At 43.6% G+C, this 23,034-nt stretch overlaps 1 protein-coding gene across 1 annotated transcript in view; it reads right to left on the bottom strand.

The window, feature by feature from the left end:
- Positions 1 to 13,842, bottom strand: part of PLSCR5 (phospholipid scramblase family member 5) — a 63,040-nt gene extending 49,198 nt beyond the window's left edge. The window contains exon 1 of the mRNA XM_040349102.1: positions 13,550 to 13,842. Within this exon, the coding sequence (XP_040205036.1) occupies positions 13,550 to 13,562 (13 nt within the window). The 5' untranslated portion in view covers positions 13,563 to 13,842. The remainder of the gene's footprint in view (positions 1 to 13,549) is intronic.
- Between the last annotated feature and the right edge of the window lie 9,192 nt (positions 13,843 to 23,034).

Genomic DNA, 23,034 nt, shown 5'->3' with positions numbered 1-23,034 from the left:
ACTGCAGTCCTTAAAGTGTCATTTATTGGTACATCAAAGTGACAATAAAACAATAATGCTGGCACGTTTCGGCAATAGCCTCATGCCGCGTCCACACGATCGGTTCGTCTGATGAAAACGGTCTGTTGGACCATTTTCATCAGACAAACCGATCGTGTGTGGGCCCCATCGTTTTTTTATCCATCGGTGAAAAAACTAGGAACTTGTTTTAAAATTATCTGATGGTTAAGAAAAAAATAGAAAAAAACAATCGTCTGTGGGCACGTCCATCAGTTAAAAATCCACGCATGCTCAGAATCAAGTCGACGCATGCTCGGAAGCATTGAACTTCATTTTTCTCAGCACGCCATTGTGTTTTACGTCACCGCGTTCTGGCATGATCGTTTTTTTAACTGATAGTGTGTAGGCAAGACTGATGAAAGTCAGCTTCATTGGATATCTGATAAAAAAATCCTTTAGACCGTTTTCATCGGATGAACCGACCGTGTGTACAGGGCATTAGTCGTAGCCTCGGCACCTGTGAATTGACCCGGTGTATGAATTGGGTTGTCCCTGCAGAGAGAGCTGTTACCTTTCTTCTTTTACAATTGCAGACAGAGCATGTGGCTGAAAGCGCTTGTGATCCTTCACGGTTTCCCAAGTGCAACCTGGAATATTGCAGCCTGGAATGTCTAAGATGACATCTGACAGGGAGAGCGCTGGCAGGTTCCGCTCCGCTGATTTAGCGCTGGAAGCTCGTGTAGCCATGGTTCTCCTCTTCATGTGGTGTGCAGAGTTTTGGAGACTCGAGGAGGCATGGAGGAAGCCAAGAATGCCCACTTTGCTGGTGTAAGGTGGCCCATCGGGCGGCGAGGAACGAGATCACCACTTGGAGATCTTGGTTCGCTGCTCGCGAGCCAGAAGGTTTTTACTTTTATTTTATTTTTTTTATTTTCACTCTGAATGAGCTCCCTCCTAATGAGACAAGAACCCTAAAATTCATCATATCTCACAAAAGTGAGTACACCCCTCAAATTGTTGTAAATATTTTATTATATTTTTTTCATGTGATAACATGAAACAGTGTAAATGTGCTGTCCCCTCAAAATAACAACACACAGTAATTAATGTCTAAACCACTGGCAGCAAAAATGAGTACACCCCTAAGTGAAAATGTCCAAACTGGGCCCAAAGTGTCAATATTCACAGGTTGTCACTGGAGTCCTCTTCCACTCCTCCATGACGACATCATGGAGCTGGTGGATGCCCCACAGATGCTCAATAGGGTTTAGGTCTGGAGACATGTTTGGCCAGTCCATCGCTTTTATCCTCAGTTTCTTTATCTAGGCAGTGGTTGTCTTGGATGTGTGTATGGGGTCATTATCATATTGGAATAATACACTTTGCAGCCCAGTCTCCGAAGTGAGGGGATCATACTCTGCTTCAATATGTCACAGTACATGTTGGCATTCATGATTCCCTCAATGAACTGTAGCTCCCCAGTGCCGGAAGCCCTAATGCAGCCCCAGACCATGACACTCCCACCACCATGCTTGACTGTAGGCAAGACACACTTGTCTTTGTACTCCTCACCTGGTTGCCACCACACACGCTTGACACCATCTCAACCAAATAGGTTTATCTTGGTCTCATCAGACCACAACACATGGTTCCAGTAATCCATGTCTTCAGCACACTGTTTGCAGGCTTTCTTGTGCATCATCTTTAGAATTAGGCTTCCTTCTGGGATGACAGCCATGCAGACCAATTTGATGCAGTGTGCAGCGTATGGTCTGAGCACTGACAGGCTGATCCTCCACTCCCTCAACCTCTGCAGCAATGCTGGCAGCACTTATACATCTATTTTCCAAAGACAACCTCTGGATATGAACTGGACCTCCCAGCAGATATACTGTACCTTCCCCAGACAGCAGACTTGGGAGGCAAGACACCTTCCACCACTACATATTATAGCAAGGACATTTCTATAGGGCCTTCCCAAACATTTAATCCTTTCCCAATTTGTAACCCAATAAATTGTATCTTCTTGCAATGAACAGTAGCACTAATAGTACGATGAAACAGTAGCAGGCATAAACAAACAATGCCCTTGGGCTTAGGGAAACCCAGGTGATGTAAATAATGTAAACAGCTTAGGCTGGCTACAATCAATACAATTTGTCGGTCGCTTACGTGTTCTTCACTATTGGCACACTGGTCATAGATGGGGCAGATGTCTCCCCAAGGACAAAGGGCAGGGAGACATCTCCCCATTCTTGATTTCATAACATCAAACTTATTTCACACCCAAGATGATTGGCCTGATTCTCACTTAAATGTCATATAAAGCATCAGATTGGGTGAAAAAATTCTGGCATACATATTTTTGGCACCAATGTCTCTTACTGAGTAAACACATTTAGTAATCACATGTCTACCAGAGTATTTTATGTCATCTTTTGCACAGATGTTAGAAATTACTCTAAACCTCTCAAAGTATATATTTTGTGATGGCAGAAACCCTGGAGAAGAAAGTAGTGGTAGTTGATATTTTTAATGTTGTACGATATTTGCACAGTTATTTATCAAATGCATATTTTCAGAAAAAAATACTCTAAAATATATTTTTGTGAAAACAAACACAATATTATACCGTTTTTTGGGGGGTAAAATCGAAAAGATTGGGGTTACATGGAGAATCCAGATACCAAACATGTTAAGTCTCAAAACTCAGCCTGTAGAATTGCAAAAAACGATGGTACTCAAAATTTTCCATATGTGACGCCTTAAGAGTCACACTTTCTAGTTAACTGCGAACTATGGGACTAGAATTATTCTTATTCCGAAGTTCTCAAAAATACCTTTCGTGTGTGGCACAATGGTGTTACATAGTTGCCCTATGCAGTGCATTTTTATGAGGTGTGTGCAGGGGCAACGGGTTATTTTTTTTTTTAATCTTAAAGTGGATGTAAACCCAATTAATGAAATTTGAGCTGGGCACATATATCTGCAGTATTTTGTTATCTCTCTTCAAAGAGCTAAGTCCTGTAGCTTTCTTCTGACCCGTTCCTCTGTTATCAGCTTGATAACTCCTGACAAATTCTCGGACACATCAGATAAAAGCAGCCTGAAATTTTTGTCCAGGGAGGTTGCTATAAATAGATTAGCAGGAAGCTGGCCCTGTTACAAAACACCTCTGAGAGGCTCTGCCTATGATGAGAGGGGGTGTGTGGCTTTCCTCCAATCAGCAATTTTAGCTATCTTGGCTGTATGCCCAGACATCACACTCTGTGTTAAACAGGAAGAGAACCTTTCCTAACACAATCTGAACTTTCTAAACAGTATATAAATGTGAAGACAGCAGATATACATGTAAAACCTATGTAGGGAGATTTTTTACATCCCTGTGTATCATCTGAGGCTGTTCACTTCACTGGGTGTATGGAGGGTTTACATCCACTTTAAGAGATTTACCATATGCAGAAATACTGTGCCAATGCAATATTTCAAATTGTTGGTTCAAACCCCACCCCACAAAAAAATGTCCCAATGCAAATGAGAAATACAAATGCAAAGAAACACAAACCTTGTCCTACTGACCAAATCACAAAATGCATGAACCTTACTTGTGGTTCACCAAATGCATGGGTGTTTTTTTAATATATATATAAAAACAAACACGGCTTTTTGCTAACTTTGCTGATGTTGAAATGCTTTGTGCATACAAAAAAATATAGCTGACAACAATATTATTTTCTATAAGATTATGCTGTTGTTGTTTTTTCCTCCTTATTTTAGATGTAGAGTGTCAATTCTGTTATCATTTGCTTCCATTACTTAGCCAACAACTGCTACTTTCTACTAATCAGTATAGATAATTGCTGTACTGACATGCTTAATGTGAGTGAATGAAATGTCTTTTGTGAAGTTCTTTTTTTCCAGCCTTAGCTGTTCTGAAAAATAAGTGAGTTCGGTAAATGCTTTCTACTGCACATTGGCTCTTATGTGTTAATTAGACATAATGGAACAGCAAACACTTCAGTGTCTGACATCACTAGGAGTCTAGCTGCTACATATCACTTCCTCCTGCCACTGCTGCCACTGTTTCTTTCTATTGTTTACTGCCAGACCACCATGAAAAAGTTTCCAGAACCTCTTTGAGCATCTATTTAAATATGTATAAGTATGGTGTAAATAATTTATATACTGATCTCCAGTCCGTTTTACAGTCAGCATTGTCTCATGGCTCTATTCTTTGTGCTATATATGAGAGTTAATTAAATTAAATGAAATGAACTGCTCCAGAGTGTTTTAAAATAAGATGTGGAGTTTAACTTTATTTATGATCTTTAAACTCTTGGAAGTTTTTATAATAGGTCCATGTCTCTGCAGTGTGCTATTGCATATGTAGCAGGAAAAGAGTATTTTAAACCTGTTGTGCTGAGCTGTATTGTAAACTATTGTACTGCAGACCTCTTTTACATTTCCTAAAATAGTTAAGCTGCCCGTACACTTAAAGATATCTTGTAATCACCCTGATTCCTCTATCCACACTATGCAACATGTATAGATTAATCTATGTAAAATAATGCATTTGTGTGGCAAAAATATAAATGCAATCTACTCACTGGGGGGGCTCAGCAATGGCATCCAAGCTGCTGCTAACAAAGCATACAGAATATTGGCATGCATTAAAAAGGGGATTAACTCAAGAGATAAAGCAATACTTCTCCCACTCTACAAAACTATGGTCCGGCTGCACCTGGAGTATGCTGTCCAGTTCTGGGCACCATTCCTCAGGAAGGATGTACTGGAAATGGAGTGAGTACAAAGATGGGCAACAAAGCTAATAAAGAGTATGGAGGATATTAGTTATGAAGAAAGGTTGCGAGCACTGAACTTATTCTCTCTGAAGAAGAGACGCTTGAAAGGAGATATGATTTCAATTTAGAAATACCATACTGGTGACCCCACAATAGGGATTAAAGTTTTCCGCGGAAGGGAGTTTAATAAGACACGGGGCCACTCATTAAAGTTAGAAGAAAAGAGGTTTAACATTAAACTGCTTAGAGGGTTCTTTACTGTGAACCCTCTCTGTCACTATCGGTTTTCCTGCAGGTTTTTCTCTTCAGGTTTACCAAAACCATCTAATATAAGGTCAAACCTCAAGAGTTTCAATTTGTATGCAATCAGGCAGGCCCTTCCACTACATGGTTTTGGTAAATCTGAAGAGAAAAACCTGCAGGAAAACTGATAGAGGGCCAGATTCAGGTAGGACTTAAGCTGGTCTATCTCAAGATGTGCCGCCTAAGTCTAAATTTGTGCCGGAATATCTATGCACCGTACCCACAGAACTAGATACGCACCAAAATAGGCTATTCCCGACCGGCGTAACTTGCCTACGCCTGCACATCTTAGGTGCATATGTATGCCGGATGCATCTGGTGAACCCATTGATTTCCTATGCAAATATGCAAATGAGGGAGAAACGCCGATTCCCGAACATAGACCCGTTCGGCACAGGCTAGGCGTGGTGTGCCTAAGCTGTTTGGCCGGCCTAAAGTTACCCCTCATAAAGCAGGGGTAACTTTGCACCAGACTTGCTCAAGTCAGCTGGAGAGGGCCCGGATGGTCCGGATGGGAAGCCCCTTAAAAAAAAAAAAAACATTTTTTTTTTTTTTTTAGGGGTCCGGAGGCCACCAGGGCCCCAGATGGCAACCCCCCTTTTTTTATAAAAATAAATTACCAAATAAAGGGGGCTTTCCATCCGGGACCTCTGGGCCCTTTAATAATAATAATAATAATAATAAGAATGATAATAATAATTATATATATATTTTTGTCCGAAAGGCACTGACCGTGAACTTGTTCTGCATACAGACGGCAGAACTTTTTCAGCCAACATTCACGAAACTACGTAGTTTTTCTGCTCTTTTGTCCGATGGAGCGTACAGACGGTTTGATTATACGACAAAACACGTCCATCGGAATATTCGATCGTGTGTGCGATCCTTTAGCCTGTAGGGTTCAATATTGGGTTGGCTCACCCTTTGCAGCTATAAAAGCTTCAACTCTTCTGGGAAGGCCGTCCACAAGGTTTAGGAGTGTGTCTATGGGAATGTTTGACCATTCTTCCAGAAGTGTATTTGTGAGGTCAGGCACTGATGTTGGACAAGAAGGCCTGGCTCACAATCTCCGCTATAATTCATCCCAAAGGTGTTGAAGTCAGGACTCTGTGCAGGCCAGTCCAGTTCCTCCACCCCAAACTCAATCATTTATGTCTTTATGGTCCTTGCTTTGTGGACTGGTCCAAATCATTTGATGAAAGGGGTGGGGTTGTTTTCAGGGGTTGGACTTGGCCCCTTAGTTCCATTGAAGGGAACTCTTAAGGCGTCAGCATACCAAGACATTTTGGACAATTTCATGCTCCCAACTTTGTAGAAACAGTTTGGGGAGGGCCCCTTCCTGTTCCAACATGACTGCTCACCAGTGCACAAAGCAAGGTCCATAAAGACATGGATGAGCAAGTTTGGGGTGGAGGAACTTGACTGGCATGCACAGAGTCCTGACCTCAACTCGATAGAACAACTTTGAAATGAATTAGAGCAGAGACTGCAAGCCAGGCCTTCTTGTCCATCAAAAAAATATAAATAATAATATATTAAAAAAATATATTTTTTTTATAAAAAAAAAAAGGGGAGGTTCCCATCCGGGCCCCTGGGGACCCCCGGGCCCCTTACAGGTGTACTGCCTGTACCCCCCTGATGGCGGCCCTGGTCATAAGTCTCCATTGCTGTTATGAGGGCTGACATCTCCTGGGTGTTAAAGTTTTTTTTCCTCCTCTGCCTGTGGGGAAAGGGAGCAGCCATCTCACAGCAAAAGTACCTTCCCTGGGGGGGGAATAAAACTGGATGTAATTTTGCATCGGCTGGGCGTAAGTTGGGCCGGCGTATCTCTGTAAGTTGGGCCGGCATAGTTGTGAGCATGCTCAGAAGGGAACGAACGTACTGAGCATGCTCCGTTCATGATACGCCGGGCGTAAATCACTGCTCAATGTTCAGAACATCATTTGCATAAGGTCACACCCACTTTCACTTACGCCGAGGAAATTAAGTTAGGCCGATGCAAAGTTAGGCACAAGTGCTTTGTGAATACTGGACTTGCCTCTCTGAGTTACGGCGGCGTAGTGTATCTGAGATACGCTACGCCCGCCTAAAGATAGGCAATTCTATCTGAATCTGGCCCAGTGTGTATGGGGCTTAAGAGTGGCACAGAAGTGGAATTTCCTTCTACAGGAGGTGGTTTCAATGGGAAGCATCAATAGTTTAAAAAAAAACTATTAGATAAGCACCTGAACAACATACAGGGATATACAATGTAATACTGATATTAATTTTACCTACAGGTAAGCTTTAATATAAGCTTACCTGTCGGCACAAATAACCAGAGAGAGTTTACTACCACTTTACAGGTTAAATAAAAAAACAAACATTATATACTTACCTGCTCTGCAATGTTTTTTCACAAAGCAACCCCAATCCCCCTTTTCTCAAGTCCCCTGCCGGCGCTCTTGGCTCCTCCTCTTTTCCGAGTGCCCCTGTAGCAAGCCTTGTGCATCCATAAGACACACATAATAGGGCTAGGTCCCACCCCTACTCCCTCCTCACTGGCTATAATTTACAGCAGTGGAAGCCAAAGGCTCCTACTGCTGTCTCTCAGCCAATAAGGAGGCAGAGACCCTTGAGAGCAGGCGCTCTCATGCACATGGCTGAATCGTGATCAGGCTTCAGTAAGTACTGGGGGGGGGGTTGCGGAGGGAGCTGCATACTGAATACTTTTTACCTTCATGTATAGAATGTATGAAGGTAAAAAAGACTTTAAACTTTTAGAACCACTTTAACTACTACGTGCCTGCTTCATTCTCCTATCAAAGCTGCCCATGCTGACCTAGCTATGTAGCAAAGCTCCATTGTACAGGTTGAATAATAACAATTTATAACATTTGATGCCTTTATTGTTTAATAACATATAGCCACATAGAGGTTGATTTACTAAAGGCAAATGGACTGTGCATTTGCAAATGCAGCTGCTTCAGAGCTTAGTAAATGAGGTGAAGCTTCACTTTGCAAAGAACACCCAATCACATGCCAATTTTTTTTCATACTGAATTTTTGCTTGTGCATGATTAGACGGTGGAAGTCAGCAGAGCTTCTCCTCATAGCTTTCCCTGATGCAGCTCTGATGCAACGTTCTGCTGACTAGAGCGTTATGATTAGCACAGCACCTTACATTTTTATCACTGGCATTAGTTGACTGGAGCACTTTAATATGTAGACTGATATCACAGGCACAGCCATTACAGTGGAAACAGAAGCATTTATTTAAAAAAAAATTAATTTCTGTGCTGACCTTCTAAACTGACCTTGTCAGTTGGTATTTAAAGGGCCATGTTAAAGCATACCGCTTGTTTAGTGATGGACCCTTCCCCCTGAATTGTTGCAGCAAACTGAAAAAGTAAACTTGTGGGATACAAAAAGTACATTTTCTTAGGGCCCTTTCAGACATGCGGATCCCGTGAAGTTCCGATTTTAACCATCTGCTTGCTCAGCGGGGATCGCTTTGTTGATCCCTGCTGACCCGGCAGATGACAGGCCGGTCCCTGCACACTGTGCAGGGACCACTCTGTCAGATGTCCGCTCTCCTCTATGGGGAGGATCGGATGAACAAGGACCATCTGTCCATGTTCATCTGATCCGCAGACGGATGAAAAAATAGGATTTTCCTCCGTCTTCAGAAATGGACCATTTCTGGATCTTCAGAAATGATGATATCGGATGTCAGCGGATGTTGATCCGCTATCCCATAGGGATACATGTATGTCCGTATTTCATCCGAAAACGGATGGATGAAAAATGGACATATGGTTCGCACGTCTGAAAGGGCCCTTACTCACCTTTACCATGATTTCCGTGCTGCATGGGTGACATTACTAATTTTCTAAGGACATCCTGGGAAAGGCCAGGAAGCCCAAATCGCTCTAGATGAAGCTCCACCAGCACAGTACAGGATCATCTTCAAGTGAGATTTGGGCTATACGGTATTCCTCAGCATCTCGCTAGAAGGATGGTGATGTCACTCTTGCATAGGAGCCACTAGGGGAAGCAGGGGGGAAAGGTAAGTATATTAAATAACCTTTTACCCTGTACAGTGTTTGTTGTTGTTTTTAGGTACAGTTTTTTCATCGCTTTAGCCCACGTTAATAACTGTAATGAGATATACACATTTTGATTGCTCATATGCATAGGTGGAAGGCCTCTCCAATTCCAATATACCATCAGATTCTGCTGTCTTGTTTTTTGGGGCTTTTGTTGTGTTTTTACACTTGCGACACATAGCAAGAACTGAAGCACGCTGAAAGCCAAAGTATATAGCGTGAGATTTTAGGCTGAGCAGGGTTTACAGATAGGTCCTTTTGTGATATTTATGTTACTTTCCATTTTTCAGTTTAAAACTGATAACAAAATGTCCCTCCAAAGACCAACTCCACTTTCACCATAATTTGATATACTGTAGCTTACATTAATTGCTACTCATGCCATACTGCCATTTAATATTATTAAAAAATACCATTTCATTTTATTCTGCAGCTAAGACTATCAAAAAAAGTCTTAAGTCGCAATATGCAAACTGAGTTATCCTCTACAGTTAGTGATATTAGGATATCTTATTTCACGCTTGTGTGATTGGGTTAGTGCTTTTCTATGGGACTAAAAGTCAAGTCTGACTAAAGCAGTGCTGATTACAGGCCAGATTCACAGATGAAATACGCCGGCGTATCTACTGATACGCCGGCGTATTTTCAAATTTCCTGCGTCGTATCTTTAGTTTGAATCCTCAAACCAAGATACAACGGCATTTGGGTAAGATCCGACAGGCGTACGGCTTCGTACACTTTCGGATCTTAGGATGCAATACTTCGGCGCCCGCTGGGTGGAGTTTGCGTTGTTTTCCGCGTCTGGTATGCTAATTAGCTGTTTACGGCGATCCACGAACGTACATGCGGTCATCGCATTCTCTTACGTCGTCGCTAGTCGGCTTTTCCCGGCGCAAAGTTACGGATGCTATTTCAATGGCTTATATTTAGACTAGCCATGTTAAAGTATGGCCGTCGTTCCCGCATCGAATTTCAATTTTTTTTTTTTGCGTAAGTCGTCCGTGAATAGGAAAGGACGTAACGCACGTCACTGTTCAAAAAGTTACGTCGGTGAGATGTCATTTCGCGCAAAGCATGGCGGGAAATTTCAAAACGGAGCATGCGCAGTACGTTCGGCGCGGGAACGCGCCTAATTTAAATGATACACGCCCCATTTGAATTAGGCGGGGTTGCGCCGGACGGATTTACGTTACGCCGCCGCAAGTTTACAGGCAAGTGCTTTGTGAATCAAGCACTTGCCCGTAAAACTTGCGGCGGTGTAACGTAAATGTGATACGTTACGCCGCCGCGGATTTACGCGATTCTACCTGAATCTGGCCCTACGTTTTTTATATTACAACACTAAGATTGCTCAGGTACTGATAATGAAGTCGAACTCTCTTATTCCCCTGTCAGTTTGAGAGAAGACATGGTCAGTCTAACATCGGTTTCTTTAGAGTGAAATGAGGTATAAATTTATAACACATTGTGCTAAAATATTTGGAACTGATATAGTTTACTTGCTAGATAGTAATTTTGATTCTCATTAAACCTACAGTTTCACTATAAAGAGGAAATAAACTTCCATCTTTGAACTTTACCTGTGGTGTAAGCCTATAATAAGGTTTACCTATAAGTAGTGTAAATATCTCCTAAACGTGCACCGTTTAGGAGATATATACTGTACATGCAGCCAGTGACTGGTGCATGCACTCTGAAGGAACAACCACCCATGCCATTCCTTCAGAGCCCTGTGTCATGATCGGCAGCTCCTGCAGATACACAGAGCTGGAGTTCACAAACCCAGAAGCAAGACGGGTGAAGATGGAAGCTGTCTCCAGCAATGACATTGCATCGCAAGACTTAATTTTCAGGTACGTTTCACATAATGTGCTGGTATGCAATGCATACCAGCACATTATGCCTTTGCCTTGCAACTGCAAGTAAGATAAAAAAAAACGTTCAATGGCTTACAACCGCTTTAATAAAATATATATTGTTTTATCCCATCCACCTATCTAAAACAAGGCCAAAAACCTCCACTGGAAGGGCTTTCTATGTTCCTTGTTCCAAACTCTTCTCAGATCTTTGAAAATGGTTTGCATGCCCCAAAATCAGTATGCAGCCCAATGGTCAAACAGTGGCCATTGTAACTGAGCTTGAGTATATATTATCTCATACTACTACACATAGATCAGCCATAGCGTTATCACCACACCCCGCAACATGACCACCCATCTAATATTGAGTAAGTATCCCTCTAGCCACAAAATCAAATCTGACCCCTCAAGACATGAACTCTGGTAGATCTTTGATGGAATGCTGTGGTATCTAACACCAAGCCATCAGTAGCACATCACTGACTCTGCAAGCTTGCTTTTCTTCCATAGCGTATCCTGGTGCCATCCCTTGACCATCCACATGATGTAAAAGAAAAAAAGATTAAGCAGACCAGGCCATTTTCTTCCATTGCTCCCTGGTCCAGTTTTGATGCTCATGTGCTCATTGTAAGCACTTTTGGCTGCGGACACGGGTCAGCATGGGTACCCTGACCTCTCTGCAGCTACTCAGCCCCATACACAACAAACCAAAATGCACTGTGTATTCTGACACATTTCTATTGGAACCATCATTAACTTTTTCAGCAATATGAATTACAGTATCTCTTCTATTGGATCAGACTACACAGTCCAGCCTACCCTCCCCTTATGCATCAATGGGCCTTGGCTGCCCATGACCCTGTGTTTCTTTAACAGTTTTGTCCTTCTTTGGATCACTTTTGGAAGGTACAGACATCTGCAGACCTGGAACATCGTATAAGAGCTGCAGTTTTGAAGTTGCTCTGTCTCAGTTGTCTAGCCATTACAATTTGGCCCTAGTCAAACTTGTGCAAATTCTTACGATTGCCCATGGTTTCTACAGACCAACTTCATGTACAACATGTTCACTTGCTGCCTAATATATTCCACCCACTTTCAGGTGCCATTGAAATTAGATAATAAATGTTATTCTGTTAACCTGTCAGTGGTCATATAGTTATGGCTGAATGGTGGAAGCTACCTGTACCTATTTTAGCATTCAAACACTTTAAAGATGATCACATTGGGAGAGATTTACTAAAACTGGAGCACATATAGTCTGCTGCAGCTGCACATAGTAACCAATCCGATTCTAACTTCAGCTTGTTCAATAAAGCTTTAGGCTGGGTTCACACTATACTACACGACTTTCATCCTACTTTGCTCTGCGACATCGGTCCTACATTGATCCTACATCCATCCGACTTTCATGAACAGGATACTACTTTAATCCGACTTTGTGATAGTCTGACTTGTTCTTTGACCAATCAAAACAATCCTAGAGTGAGATAAATTCCTTTTACTGCTGCTGTAATCACATGTCGGATGTCAAAAGTCGGATGGTAAGGACAAGGCTCCTACTTTGGTACGACTTCAATGATATTCAATGGGCTGAAGTAGGATCAATGTCGGACCAAAGTAGTACAGGGAGCATTTTCAAAGTCGGACCGACTTGTGTCGGACCAGTTAAGACGGCTCTCATAGGGAAACATTGATTTCCACACGTCATGCGACATGGGCTCCCAATGTAGGAGCATTTGTCGGACAAGTGTGAACCCAGCCTTAACAAAAAACCTAGAAGCTGATTGGTTACTATGCACAGCTGCACCAGATTCAGTGTGCCCCAGTTTTAGTAAATCCAATACAATACATGTGCACATATTTTTTTTACTATTTCAGTGTATTCATTGTCACATAAATATGTATACAATAATGAAATGCAAGTTTTTTTTTTTGTTTTTGTTTTTTTAAGCAACATGTGAAGGAGAATGATGACACTAATCACAAATCTCATATCAATAAAACATAGAAAGATTACTTATTTCAGTTGCTAATGCACTTAGTACATTGGTTTTACCTTGTACTGTATATATAATATATTTTTAATTACTGTATCACTTTTTTACCCTGAAAATAGAGGGTAAACTGTGCCTGTGTGTTATACGCAGGGGGGTGTGGAAAGTTTTTTTCTGAAACTTTCCTTTTAAAGTTAGGGTGCATGTTATACGCCTGTGCGTGTTATACGCCGATAAATACGGGTAATACATTTGTTGTGATAGTTCTATTTAACTACTACAAAATAAAAGTTAATTTACTGTTTTAAAGGCGGTCAACAACCAACACATTATTTTTTGATAACAATGATACACATTAAAAAACAAAAAAAAATGGGTATGTTTTTGTGGTGTTCATAAAACAAAGCCGCTTTTGTCTGTTGTTTATTACATCATCTAGATTTACGGTATGACTGCCTAATAAACAGCAGCTAAAAGTTGAGAATCATCGTTTATTGACTTACCTCGGGAGGCCATGGAAGTGTCTATGCCACCTCTTCAAAGACAGCTAGGTTAAAAGAAATAGCTTCTTCTCTGTGCTTTAAGGAAGGCAGATCTCAGCAGGTATAGCAACTTCACAGGCTTCCTACCTGGTGTTATGTTCCACAGGAACAGGTAGGGAACGACTTTCCCATCTCATGTTGCAAACTCACGTATATTGTGACTACAGCTCACAGAACATGAGTCAATTAAAGGGAATATTCCCTGGAAGTATAGTGTAGAAGGCACAACACCCTGTATACACAGGAATATAAATTAGAGTGCAGAAAAATGATATTTTACTAAATGATGCAAACATGCTGTTTTGTATATGATCTTCTGGACTCAATTATTCACTCATCCATAATACAAGAGTTTCATGGGGGTAGGAATAGGAATTACATAAACATTCTTCTTGTTCTATACTGAAACCTCTGAAGTCTAAAACCAGATTTCTATGGCCAGAGATTTCCTTGACTGCCAGTCTATCTAATTATTTCTAAATCTTTCCTTCCATCTGCAGTGATATAGTAGTGGGATGAGGATTATTAATTAATATAATTATAGTTATTCCAGCAGCAACCCAGTTTTTCCAGGGAGATGCCAACATATAATCGGCCAACATATAACAACACAATCCATCCAGCTTGTATTATGGCAACTACTTCCACTCGTAACACAAGATATTTGTACATCTTTGAATAAATATACTTTAATGCCTTCTTAGTATGGTTCAATTCATTCAACTATAAAACATATGCTATTTTCTGTAATGACCATCAGCCATTAGCCTTTTCAACTCTCATTGGCTCTCCTTGCTGAATATAACTACTATTATGGAAAACAGACCAGTCTTTCTTTCAGTATGAACACCAAATACATACTTTAATCACTTACGTCACATTTCCCGAATGATCCCTGGATTTTATTTTATTTTTTTCTGGAGAATGTTTACTTCTGAAAAGGAAAAAGTTGTCAACGTGATTATGCTAGTACAATTATTGTAGTGTCCAACTAGAGTTACTAGCTGTACCACCACCTGCTCCACTCAGCACTGATCTATCTGTAATAGCTGCCACTATACAATATTTCCCAGAAACTCACAGTTAATTCTCCTACCCAGTGGGTAACTAGAATGAATTGTCTTGATTCCTATCACAAGACGTGTTTCTTCCTCCAAGAGTGCCATTGTTCATTAAAGATTTCCCACACAAAAAGACCATAAAATAGACATTTCTGGACCGTGAGTTAAATCAAAATCCCATATCTACTTAAAGGAGAACCTCACATAGCTATATTTACCATATATCACTATTCTTAACTTGTACAGCCTTCAAAATAAGATGTTTAAATTAATTCCACCTACTGAAGGTAGAAACAACTGTTTCTACACGTGCCCCTTATGTATGTCATGGTAGCAAAATAATTTGCACTAGTGAAAACATCTTGCTGTACAGGCAAATTACGTATCTAAAATAAGTCTAAGTGGTAAGTGTCAATTTTAACCAATGTTTGAGGTGTTATCTATACTTATAGAGGACACGTCTACTAGGACAGTACTAATACCTTGTACACACGATCAGAATTTCCGATGAAAAAAGCCAGATGGAATTTTTTCATCGGATTTTCCTACTGTGCGTGGGCCCCATCGGACTTTTTTCTGTCGAAGTTTAGAAATAGAACATTATGGCCGGGATTCAGATACATTGACGTATCTTTGAGCGGGCGTAGCGCATCTCATATGCGCTACGCCGACGTAACATAGAGAGGCAAGTACAGTATTCACAAAGCACTTGCTCCCTAAGTTACGGCGGCGTAACGTAGTGGACGTGTTGTATTATAATGAATCGTGACCCCATGTAAATGAAGCGCCGTACGAACGGCGCATGCGCGCGCCTGCTCAGAATCACGTCGAATTTACACCCTAAGATACGACAGCTCAATGGCAACGACGTGAACGTAACCTACACCCAGCCCCATTCACGTACCACTTACGTAAACAACGTAAAATCCGATGGCTGTTCCGTCCTCCATACCTTAGCATTGGCTGTGCCTCAAATAGCAGGGGTAACTTTACGCCGGACGTAAGCCTTACGTAAATGGCGTAGCTAAATCCGATGGGTGCAAGTACGTTCGTGAATCGGCGTATCTAGGTCATTTGCATATTCGACGCGTAAATCTACGGAAGCACCCCTTGCGGCCAGCTTAAATCTGCACCCAAGATACGACGGCGTAGGAGACTTATGTCGGTCATATCTTGGCAAATTTCAGGCGTATCTCAGTTCCTGAATACGCGTATAGATACGACGGCGCACATTTGGACTTACAGATGCCCCAGTTGAAGTCCACTTGGACGAAACGCGTCGGGCTTGCTATACCTGCACCCCATATTGCTTTTATCCATTTTTATACTGAAGTGATCACTTTTATGTAATTTGGTTTTATTACAATAAAACCTATCCTCTTTTATCTGCACCATCCGGAGCATTGTTTTTTTCTTTCTCCTGCATGACCTGCTTGGATACAAAGTTTTTCATACTCCATGTTTGAGCGCACCTTCCATCAGTGGACACCACTGTTTACATCATCGTTTGTCGCTTGAAACAAGCTGACCTTCTGTTCCTGTCTACGAATCTGAGTTGGAGCAAGTACACCCACGGTGAGGTTCCAGTCCAGGCTTACAGCCATCCATCGGGATATCCTGTGGTGAGTCTACTATCGGGCCATCGTCCAGCCGAGCAGATTCAAGTGGAGTCCTTCCATGCGTTTATGATCTGTTGTCGCTGACAAGCAGATCCACGCTATCCGGTAAGAGTATTCCATCTACTCCTGTTTTTACCGTGCAGAAAGTCTTTCCTATGATGAGGATGTGGCCATACACCCCCTATTGATGGACTTTTTGTTTTGTGTTTTGTTTTTCATTTTAAATGGACACTCATTCACAGGCTACTGTGATCTTATCACATTGACGCATGTTTTTCACTTTTATACCTTTATAAGTGTTTTATTAGCGCTGCATATTTTTTCACTGTGTGTACATTTTCGTTGAGGAAACTGTCGAGAAACTCGACGAGCCAAAAAGAGAGCAAGTTCTCTATTTCCTCAACGGGAATGGAGAAACTTGCCTTGTCGAGTTCCTCGACAGCCTAACAAGGACCTCTACGAGGAAAACGATGTGTTTCACCCGTCGAGTTCCTCGGTCGTGTGTACGAGGATTCACAGGTACCCATAGCCCTTAAATCTCCTATTTCCAACTGAGAGAACTTCACCTTGTATGTCCACAATATCGTAATAATGGTTGAATGGCATGACATTTTGCAGCATCATTTTGTTGCGATGGTCATTCAGTTCACACTTGACTCAGATTGGCTGCTATTAGGTGACTGCTATTTTGTGTCTTGCAGTATGGGTTCAGGACAATTCCCCATGCCTCAGAATATATAATGCTAATATCTAATGTAACTATTTAAAATGATGCACTCGAGAATCCCTGAACTCTGCACAAAGTTAAATATTTAAATTTGAAATCAGCACAATAAGTAAAATAAAATGTGAAAGAGGCATGAACTCATGCAGCTCATTTCTGTAGATCTACACTGCTAGTTGCCTGCTCTGCATGTGCACAAATGATTATATGAGTAGTTTGGTAATGCAAATAGCCTGAATAATGCAGAAAGTCAATTCACTGGGAAAGGGTTGCATAGGTTATGCTTAAGCTTTTTCCAAAATGTTTAAATACATCATAAACCTGCACTGTTTATCGTACTTTAATATAATGTATATTTTTCAAAATATGTGGAAATCTGTGTTATAATGCGGGTGTTGCCTTCTCGCTGCTGCTACATACATTTTCCTTAAACAAAACTAGTTAGGAAGGGCATTTGGAATAATTTGAATCACCACTCTGGGTGCTATAATTGAGTATGAATATGTCCTCTTATGCCACGTACACACGATCGGTCAAATCGATGAGAATGGTCTGATGGACCGTTTTCATCCGACCAAACCGATCGTGTGTGGGCCCCATCGGTTATTTATCCATAGGTTAAAAAAAAGCAATCTTGTTTTAGATTTAACCGATAGATACCTAACCGATAGAAAAAAAACGACTGTTTGTAGGCACGTCCATCGGTTAAAAATCCATGCATGCTCAGAATCAAGTCGACTCATGCTTGGAAGCATTGAACTTCGTTTTTTTTCAGCACGTCGTTGTGTTTTACGTCACCGCGTTCATCAGCATTGAGCTCAAAGGGAAAATAGCATGGAGGTACAGCCTGGCAATTCTGCTCTAACAGGGAGGGAATACAAGTAAAAAAACAAAATTAGTCATTGTTAAACAGTAAGGCCAACCTATTTGTAACAATCGAAGAGTTAAGAATCAGATCATCCCAAAATGTCTGTTTGTGACTTGGGCCCATTTTAAGAATAAATACAGTACCTTTGCTTCCATCAGGGGTTTTGCTATTTGTAAATGGTTATAATAGACTTGATTCCCCTAGTTAGTGCATGGGTGTCAAAGTCAATTTTATCAGGGGCTGTTTAAGAAGTATGGCTGTCCTCAAAGGGCTGGTTGTATCTGGGGTGCGCTGCATACAGAGTGCTAGGTTTAGGAGTACATTACGTACAGAGTGCAGAGTTCAGGAGTACATTATGTACAGATTGCCGTTCCAGGGGTGCCCTATGCACAGTGTGCAGATTTCAGGGGTGTGCTATGTACAGAGTGTAAGGTTTAGGGGTGTGCTGTGTACAGAGTGCAGTGCTTAGGGGTGTGATATGCAAAGTGTGCAACCCCAACCTCAACCACCCAAAGCTTCCTCGTATCTCTCTCTTCTACCTGGATTGGTTCTAGTACCTCCCTGTGTAGGCGGCCCTGCCTTGCCTTGCAGGGAGATCACTTTCTCTCTCTCTTGCAGATTCTAGAGGTCTGTCCTTTCTCTGAGTGCGTGAAGGAATCTGTTAGTCCTGGAAAAAGCCACTGAGAGCAAAGCTGTCCCTTGTAAACACAGAAGGTTTCTGTGTTTACAAGTAACAATGGGGAGCGAGAGAGGATGGTGAGAACCGGCTGCAAAACTGGGTGTGAGGTCTACATTACAAGTCCTGGCGGACCAGATTCTGCCCACGGGCCTTATGTTTGACATATGTCCCTAGTGGAATATTAATAAAAAAGGCTGGCACTGTGGGCCAAATCCACAGCCAGCGGCGCAAAATAAGTTTTTACTAACTTATGTCATTTAAGTTACGGCGCCCTAAGTTGGTGTCGTAATTGCCGTATCCACAGCGCATTTGCGCCCAAAAGTGCGCCTGCCGTAACGTAAATACAGAGGCGTAAGGCGGGGTTATGGCAAGTGGGAAGGAAGTGGGCGTGCTTCATTGTAATGAGCCGTGACCCCATGCAAATGAAGGTCCGGCCGTACTGCGCATGCGCGCACGAATCTGCTGCTCACTGCGCATGTGCAGAACTTTGCTTGGCGCAATCAGTGAGATAGGTAAAAGGCCAAGTGTACTTAGTTTGAGGATCGCACTGTGCTTAACTAGCTCCAGTCAAACACACTTCATTTGCAAAAGTATTTCCCTGTGTTCCCTTCCATGAGCAATTTGCTTCTGCTCTTAGTTTGTCAGTGTTTGTTGGTAAGTTGTGTTTGATAGAGAAGTGTTGGAGGAGTAGTAGATAGTAGTTGTTGTTTGTTTGTGATAAGTGTAATTTTTGTTTGATTGTTTTAGGTGTTTTTTTTTTGTTCTGCTTGGATTTTGTGTTTGGTTTTTGTGTGTTTGTATTTGACTTTGTAGTAGCTGTCTGCTTGTGTGTGTATTTTTGTGTGTTTGTCCTGTTTGGCTTCTTGTTGCTGGGTGGTGTCTGTGATGGCCCCCAAACGCAGGAAGCTGAATTTTTCACATGTTGAAAAGCAAATCCTAGCCAGGTATGTCATACAATATGGAAGATATCTACATGGGCCTGATAGCCGGAACACCTCCCCGGCCCAAAGGAAGAGGATATATGCCAAAATCACAGATCACATAAATGCGGCGGGGGGAGGGGAGACGAGGACCCCCGCTGGCATTAAGAAAAAGATCAATGATCTGAGGAGCGTGGTCCGCAATAAGGTGGCCAAGCTCACTGCGCATAGGAGGGGCACTGGAGGAGGGGGACCATGCCCCATCCGGCTGACTGAGGAGGAATGGGCAGTGGCCCGGTGTTTCGAGCCAGAGCAGGTGGTGGGCCTGCCTGGTTATCAGTCTGATGTTCCTGTGAGGCCAGGTAAGGTTTTTTTTTGGTTTTTTTGGTGATTAGCATGTGTGGGTGGGGGAAGGGAACATGTGGCAAGTGTGTGGATCCTCAAACCTGTGATTGTTTGGTGTCTTCCACAGATGACCAGGAGATTGCTGGGCCATCAGGCCAGGCTGCTGCACCACCCCAAAGACAGGAGGCTGCTGAGGAGTCCCCAGGGGAGGGGAGTGGCCAAACCTCCCCTCATGAGGAGGCTGAGGGGGAGGAGGATGAGGGGGAGGAGGATGAGGGGGAGGAGGAAGAAGATCTCCAGATTGGCCGGGAAATCATTATTGCCACTGATCTGATGACCTTTGATGATACCCTTGAGGCTAGCCTTGAGGCTCCCCTTGAGGCTACCCCAGAGGCTCCCCTTGAGGCTCCCCTTGAGGCTACCCCAGAGGCTCCCCTTGAGGCTACCCCAGAGGCTCCCCTTGAGGCTACCCCAGAGGATCCCCCAGAGGCTGGCACCAGTCAGGCCACCATCAGGGGTAGCCCCTCCCACTCCTCCCACAACATGCCGCAACCCACAAGGGTCACTCTATCCCCTCCTACCTGGCCACAAGCCTCAGGGGCAGGCAGGATGGCGACCCAGGACACCAGGGTGGGGTCTGAGCATATGCCGGCCAGTCTGCTGAGGGACAATGCCAAGCAGACCCGCAGTCTGGGTGACATCAAAAAAACTATGGCCAAGATGGAGCACAGCCTGGATGTAATGAGGGAGTCACTCAGTGATGTGGCCACCAATTCATTGGGTGTCATCACCTGTTTGTGGTCCCTGCATACCGCCACAACAGGCGTGGGCCAGGAGGTGACTGCCCTCACCCGGGCTGTGCAGGACAACACCCGGGCTGTGCAGAAGAACACCCGGGCTGGCCAGGCCAATACGGCTGCCATCACTGCCTGCCTGACCAGGATAGCAGTGGCCTTGGAGGGCAGGCCAGCCGGAGGTCAGACACCAGGGGAGGCTCCTCCCTCCCCTGTCCCCCCCCCCCAATGAAGATACTCCCTCCCCTGTTCCCCCCCCCAATGAAGATACTCCCTCCCCTGCTCCCCCCCCCAATGAAGATACTCCCTCCCCTGCTCCCCCCCCCAATGAAGATACTCCCTCCCCTGCTCCCCCCCCCCGTGAAGATCCTCCAGGTGGCCGTGCCCGTGGCCGTGCCCGTGCCCGTGCCCCTGCCCGTGGGCAGCCTAGACGGAGCACTCGCCGCCGGACTTAAATACCAGGGGTACTTTTTTTTTTTGATTTTTTGATTTAAAACTTTTGGTTATTATACTGTACTTATGATTTGCTTTATGTGTGTGAATGATGTGTGAATGTGGGGGGGTGGCATTCCTGACAAAATAAGGGTGTCCCCCTCAGTTTTGGTGGAGAAGGGATCCCCAGGACCAGGGAAAAGTCATCCTAGGTTCCTGAATGGTGTATGAATGCACAGTGACATAATTGGAGCCGTGGCGGGGCGTTACTGCTCCCAAGTACCAAAGGGGGGGGGGGGGGGGTACTTGGATCTAATCCAATTCGATGTGCATGTGATGTGTTTGTGCTAGGGACCACAGTGGTGTGCATTCATGCATTCTCATTGTGACATAAATCATGTGCGTTTCCAGAGACAAAAACATTCTCAATGTGTCATTAAACATGTGCGTTTACTGTGCAAAGCAACATTCTCATTGTCACATAATTCATGTGCGTTTGCAGTGAAAACAAATAATAACATTGTCACATAATTCATGTGCGTTTGCATCGGAAAAAAAAAAAACATTGTGACATTTTTTCTGCCCATTTACTGAGAAAATATGCCTTCTGCCAGGCGTCTCCTGGCTACTGTGCCCTCAGTAGACCGGGTAGAGTGGGCTAGGGGGGGATTGCCTGGGTGGGGGGTCAGGTCAGCACGTAAGTTAATCTCCAGTCCCCTTCTCGTTGCAAAGTTATGAAGAATGCAACAAGCCCCTATTATTTGGCACACAAAGTCTGGGGAATACAGCAGTGTACCCCCAGTCTTGTCCAGGCATCTGAAGCGGGACTTCAGCTGGCCAAAAGTACGCTCCACTACTGCCCGGGTGCGAATATGAGCCTCGTTGTAGCGTTGCTCTCCTGGGGTTTGGGGGTTCCGGAATGGGGTCATCATGTGAGGGCCCAGGGCATATCCAGAGTCACCTGGAAGGCAAAAGACAGGAGGATATTAGTCATGCATGTGCCCCATGTGATGTCTGCATCATGGGGGGGGACAGTCATACCTGACACACATGTCACTCACCAACCAGCCAGCTGTCTCCATACACGTTCTGCTCCAATTCACGTGCTATGTTGGTCTGCCTAAAGATGTAGCTGTCATGGCACGAACCTGGAAATTTGGCACAGACATGCCAGATGAGGCCATGGGCATCCACGATTACCTGGACATTGATTGAATGCCAGTTTTTTCGATTCCTGAACAGGTGCTCTGTTTCATGGGGGGGCTGTAGTGCCACATGGGTACAGTCAATGGCCCCGATGGTCCGTGGGAATCCAGCAATCTGATAGAAATCAGCCATGCTCTTCATTCGCTGGTCCTCCTGGGTGGGCTTTTCAAATTGACTGCCCATGCGTCTCAGTATTGCAGGGACAACCTGGTGCACACACCTGCTCATCGAGGACTGTACCATCCCAGCCAGACCTCCACATGTTCTCTGAAAAGACCCAGTGGCCAGAAAATGCAGGGTGGCCATAACTTTAATATGAGCTGGCAGGGCATGGGATCGTTGGGTTGGGGTGTTCAGATCATCCTGCAGGATCCTGGTTAAGTCCAGGATGGCTTCCTGGTTTAATCTGAAGTGGCCAATGACCTCAGACGCAGTCATGCCAAAGAGATCTTGGCGTGGCCGGTAGATCCTCTCCTGTGCCCTCCTCCTCCTCCTCTGTGCCCTCCTCCTTCTCTGCGCCTGTAAAGTGGCGAGTGCCGTTATTATCATTGATGGCCCAGGCATTTTGGCAGTCTCAATGAAGTGTTGGCAGCTCTTCAGAAATCGTGTTGCTTCAACAGACCTTTACAGGGCTGGTGTAAAATTAGGGCTGCTTTTATAAAGTCTAATTTTGCTCCAGAAAACTAACAGGTGCGCACAGGGCGTTATCTACGGCGCACTCGGCGTAATCTACGGCGCACACACTTAATTTTGAGGATCGCCCTATCTCCCTCATTTGCATCTTTGCCTATCAAATAA

Source organism: Rana temporaria, chromosome 4 (assembly GCF_905171775.1).
Source record: "Rana temporaria chromosome 4, aRanTem1.1, whole genome shotgun sequence".
Classification (NCBI taxonomy): domain Eukaryota; kingdom Metazoa; phylum Chordata; class Amphibia; order Anura; family Ranidae; genus Rana; species Rana temporaria.
Note: the sequence above shows the minus strand (reverse complement) of the source record. Positions and strands in the feature narration are given on the sequence as shown.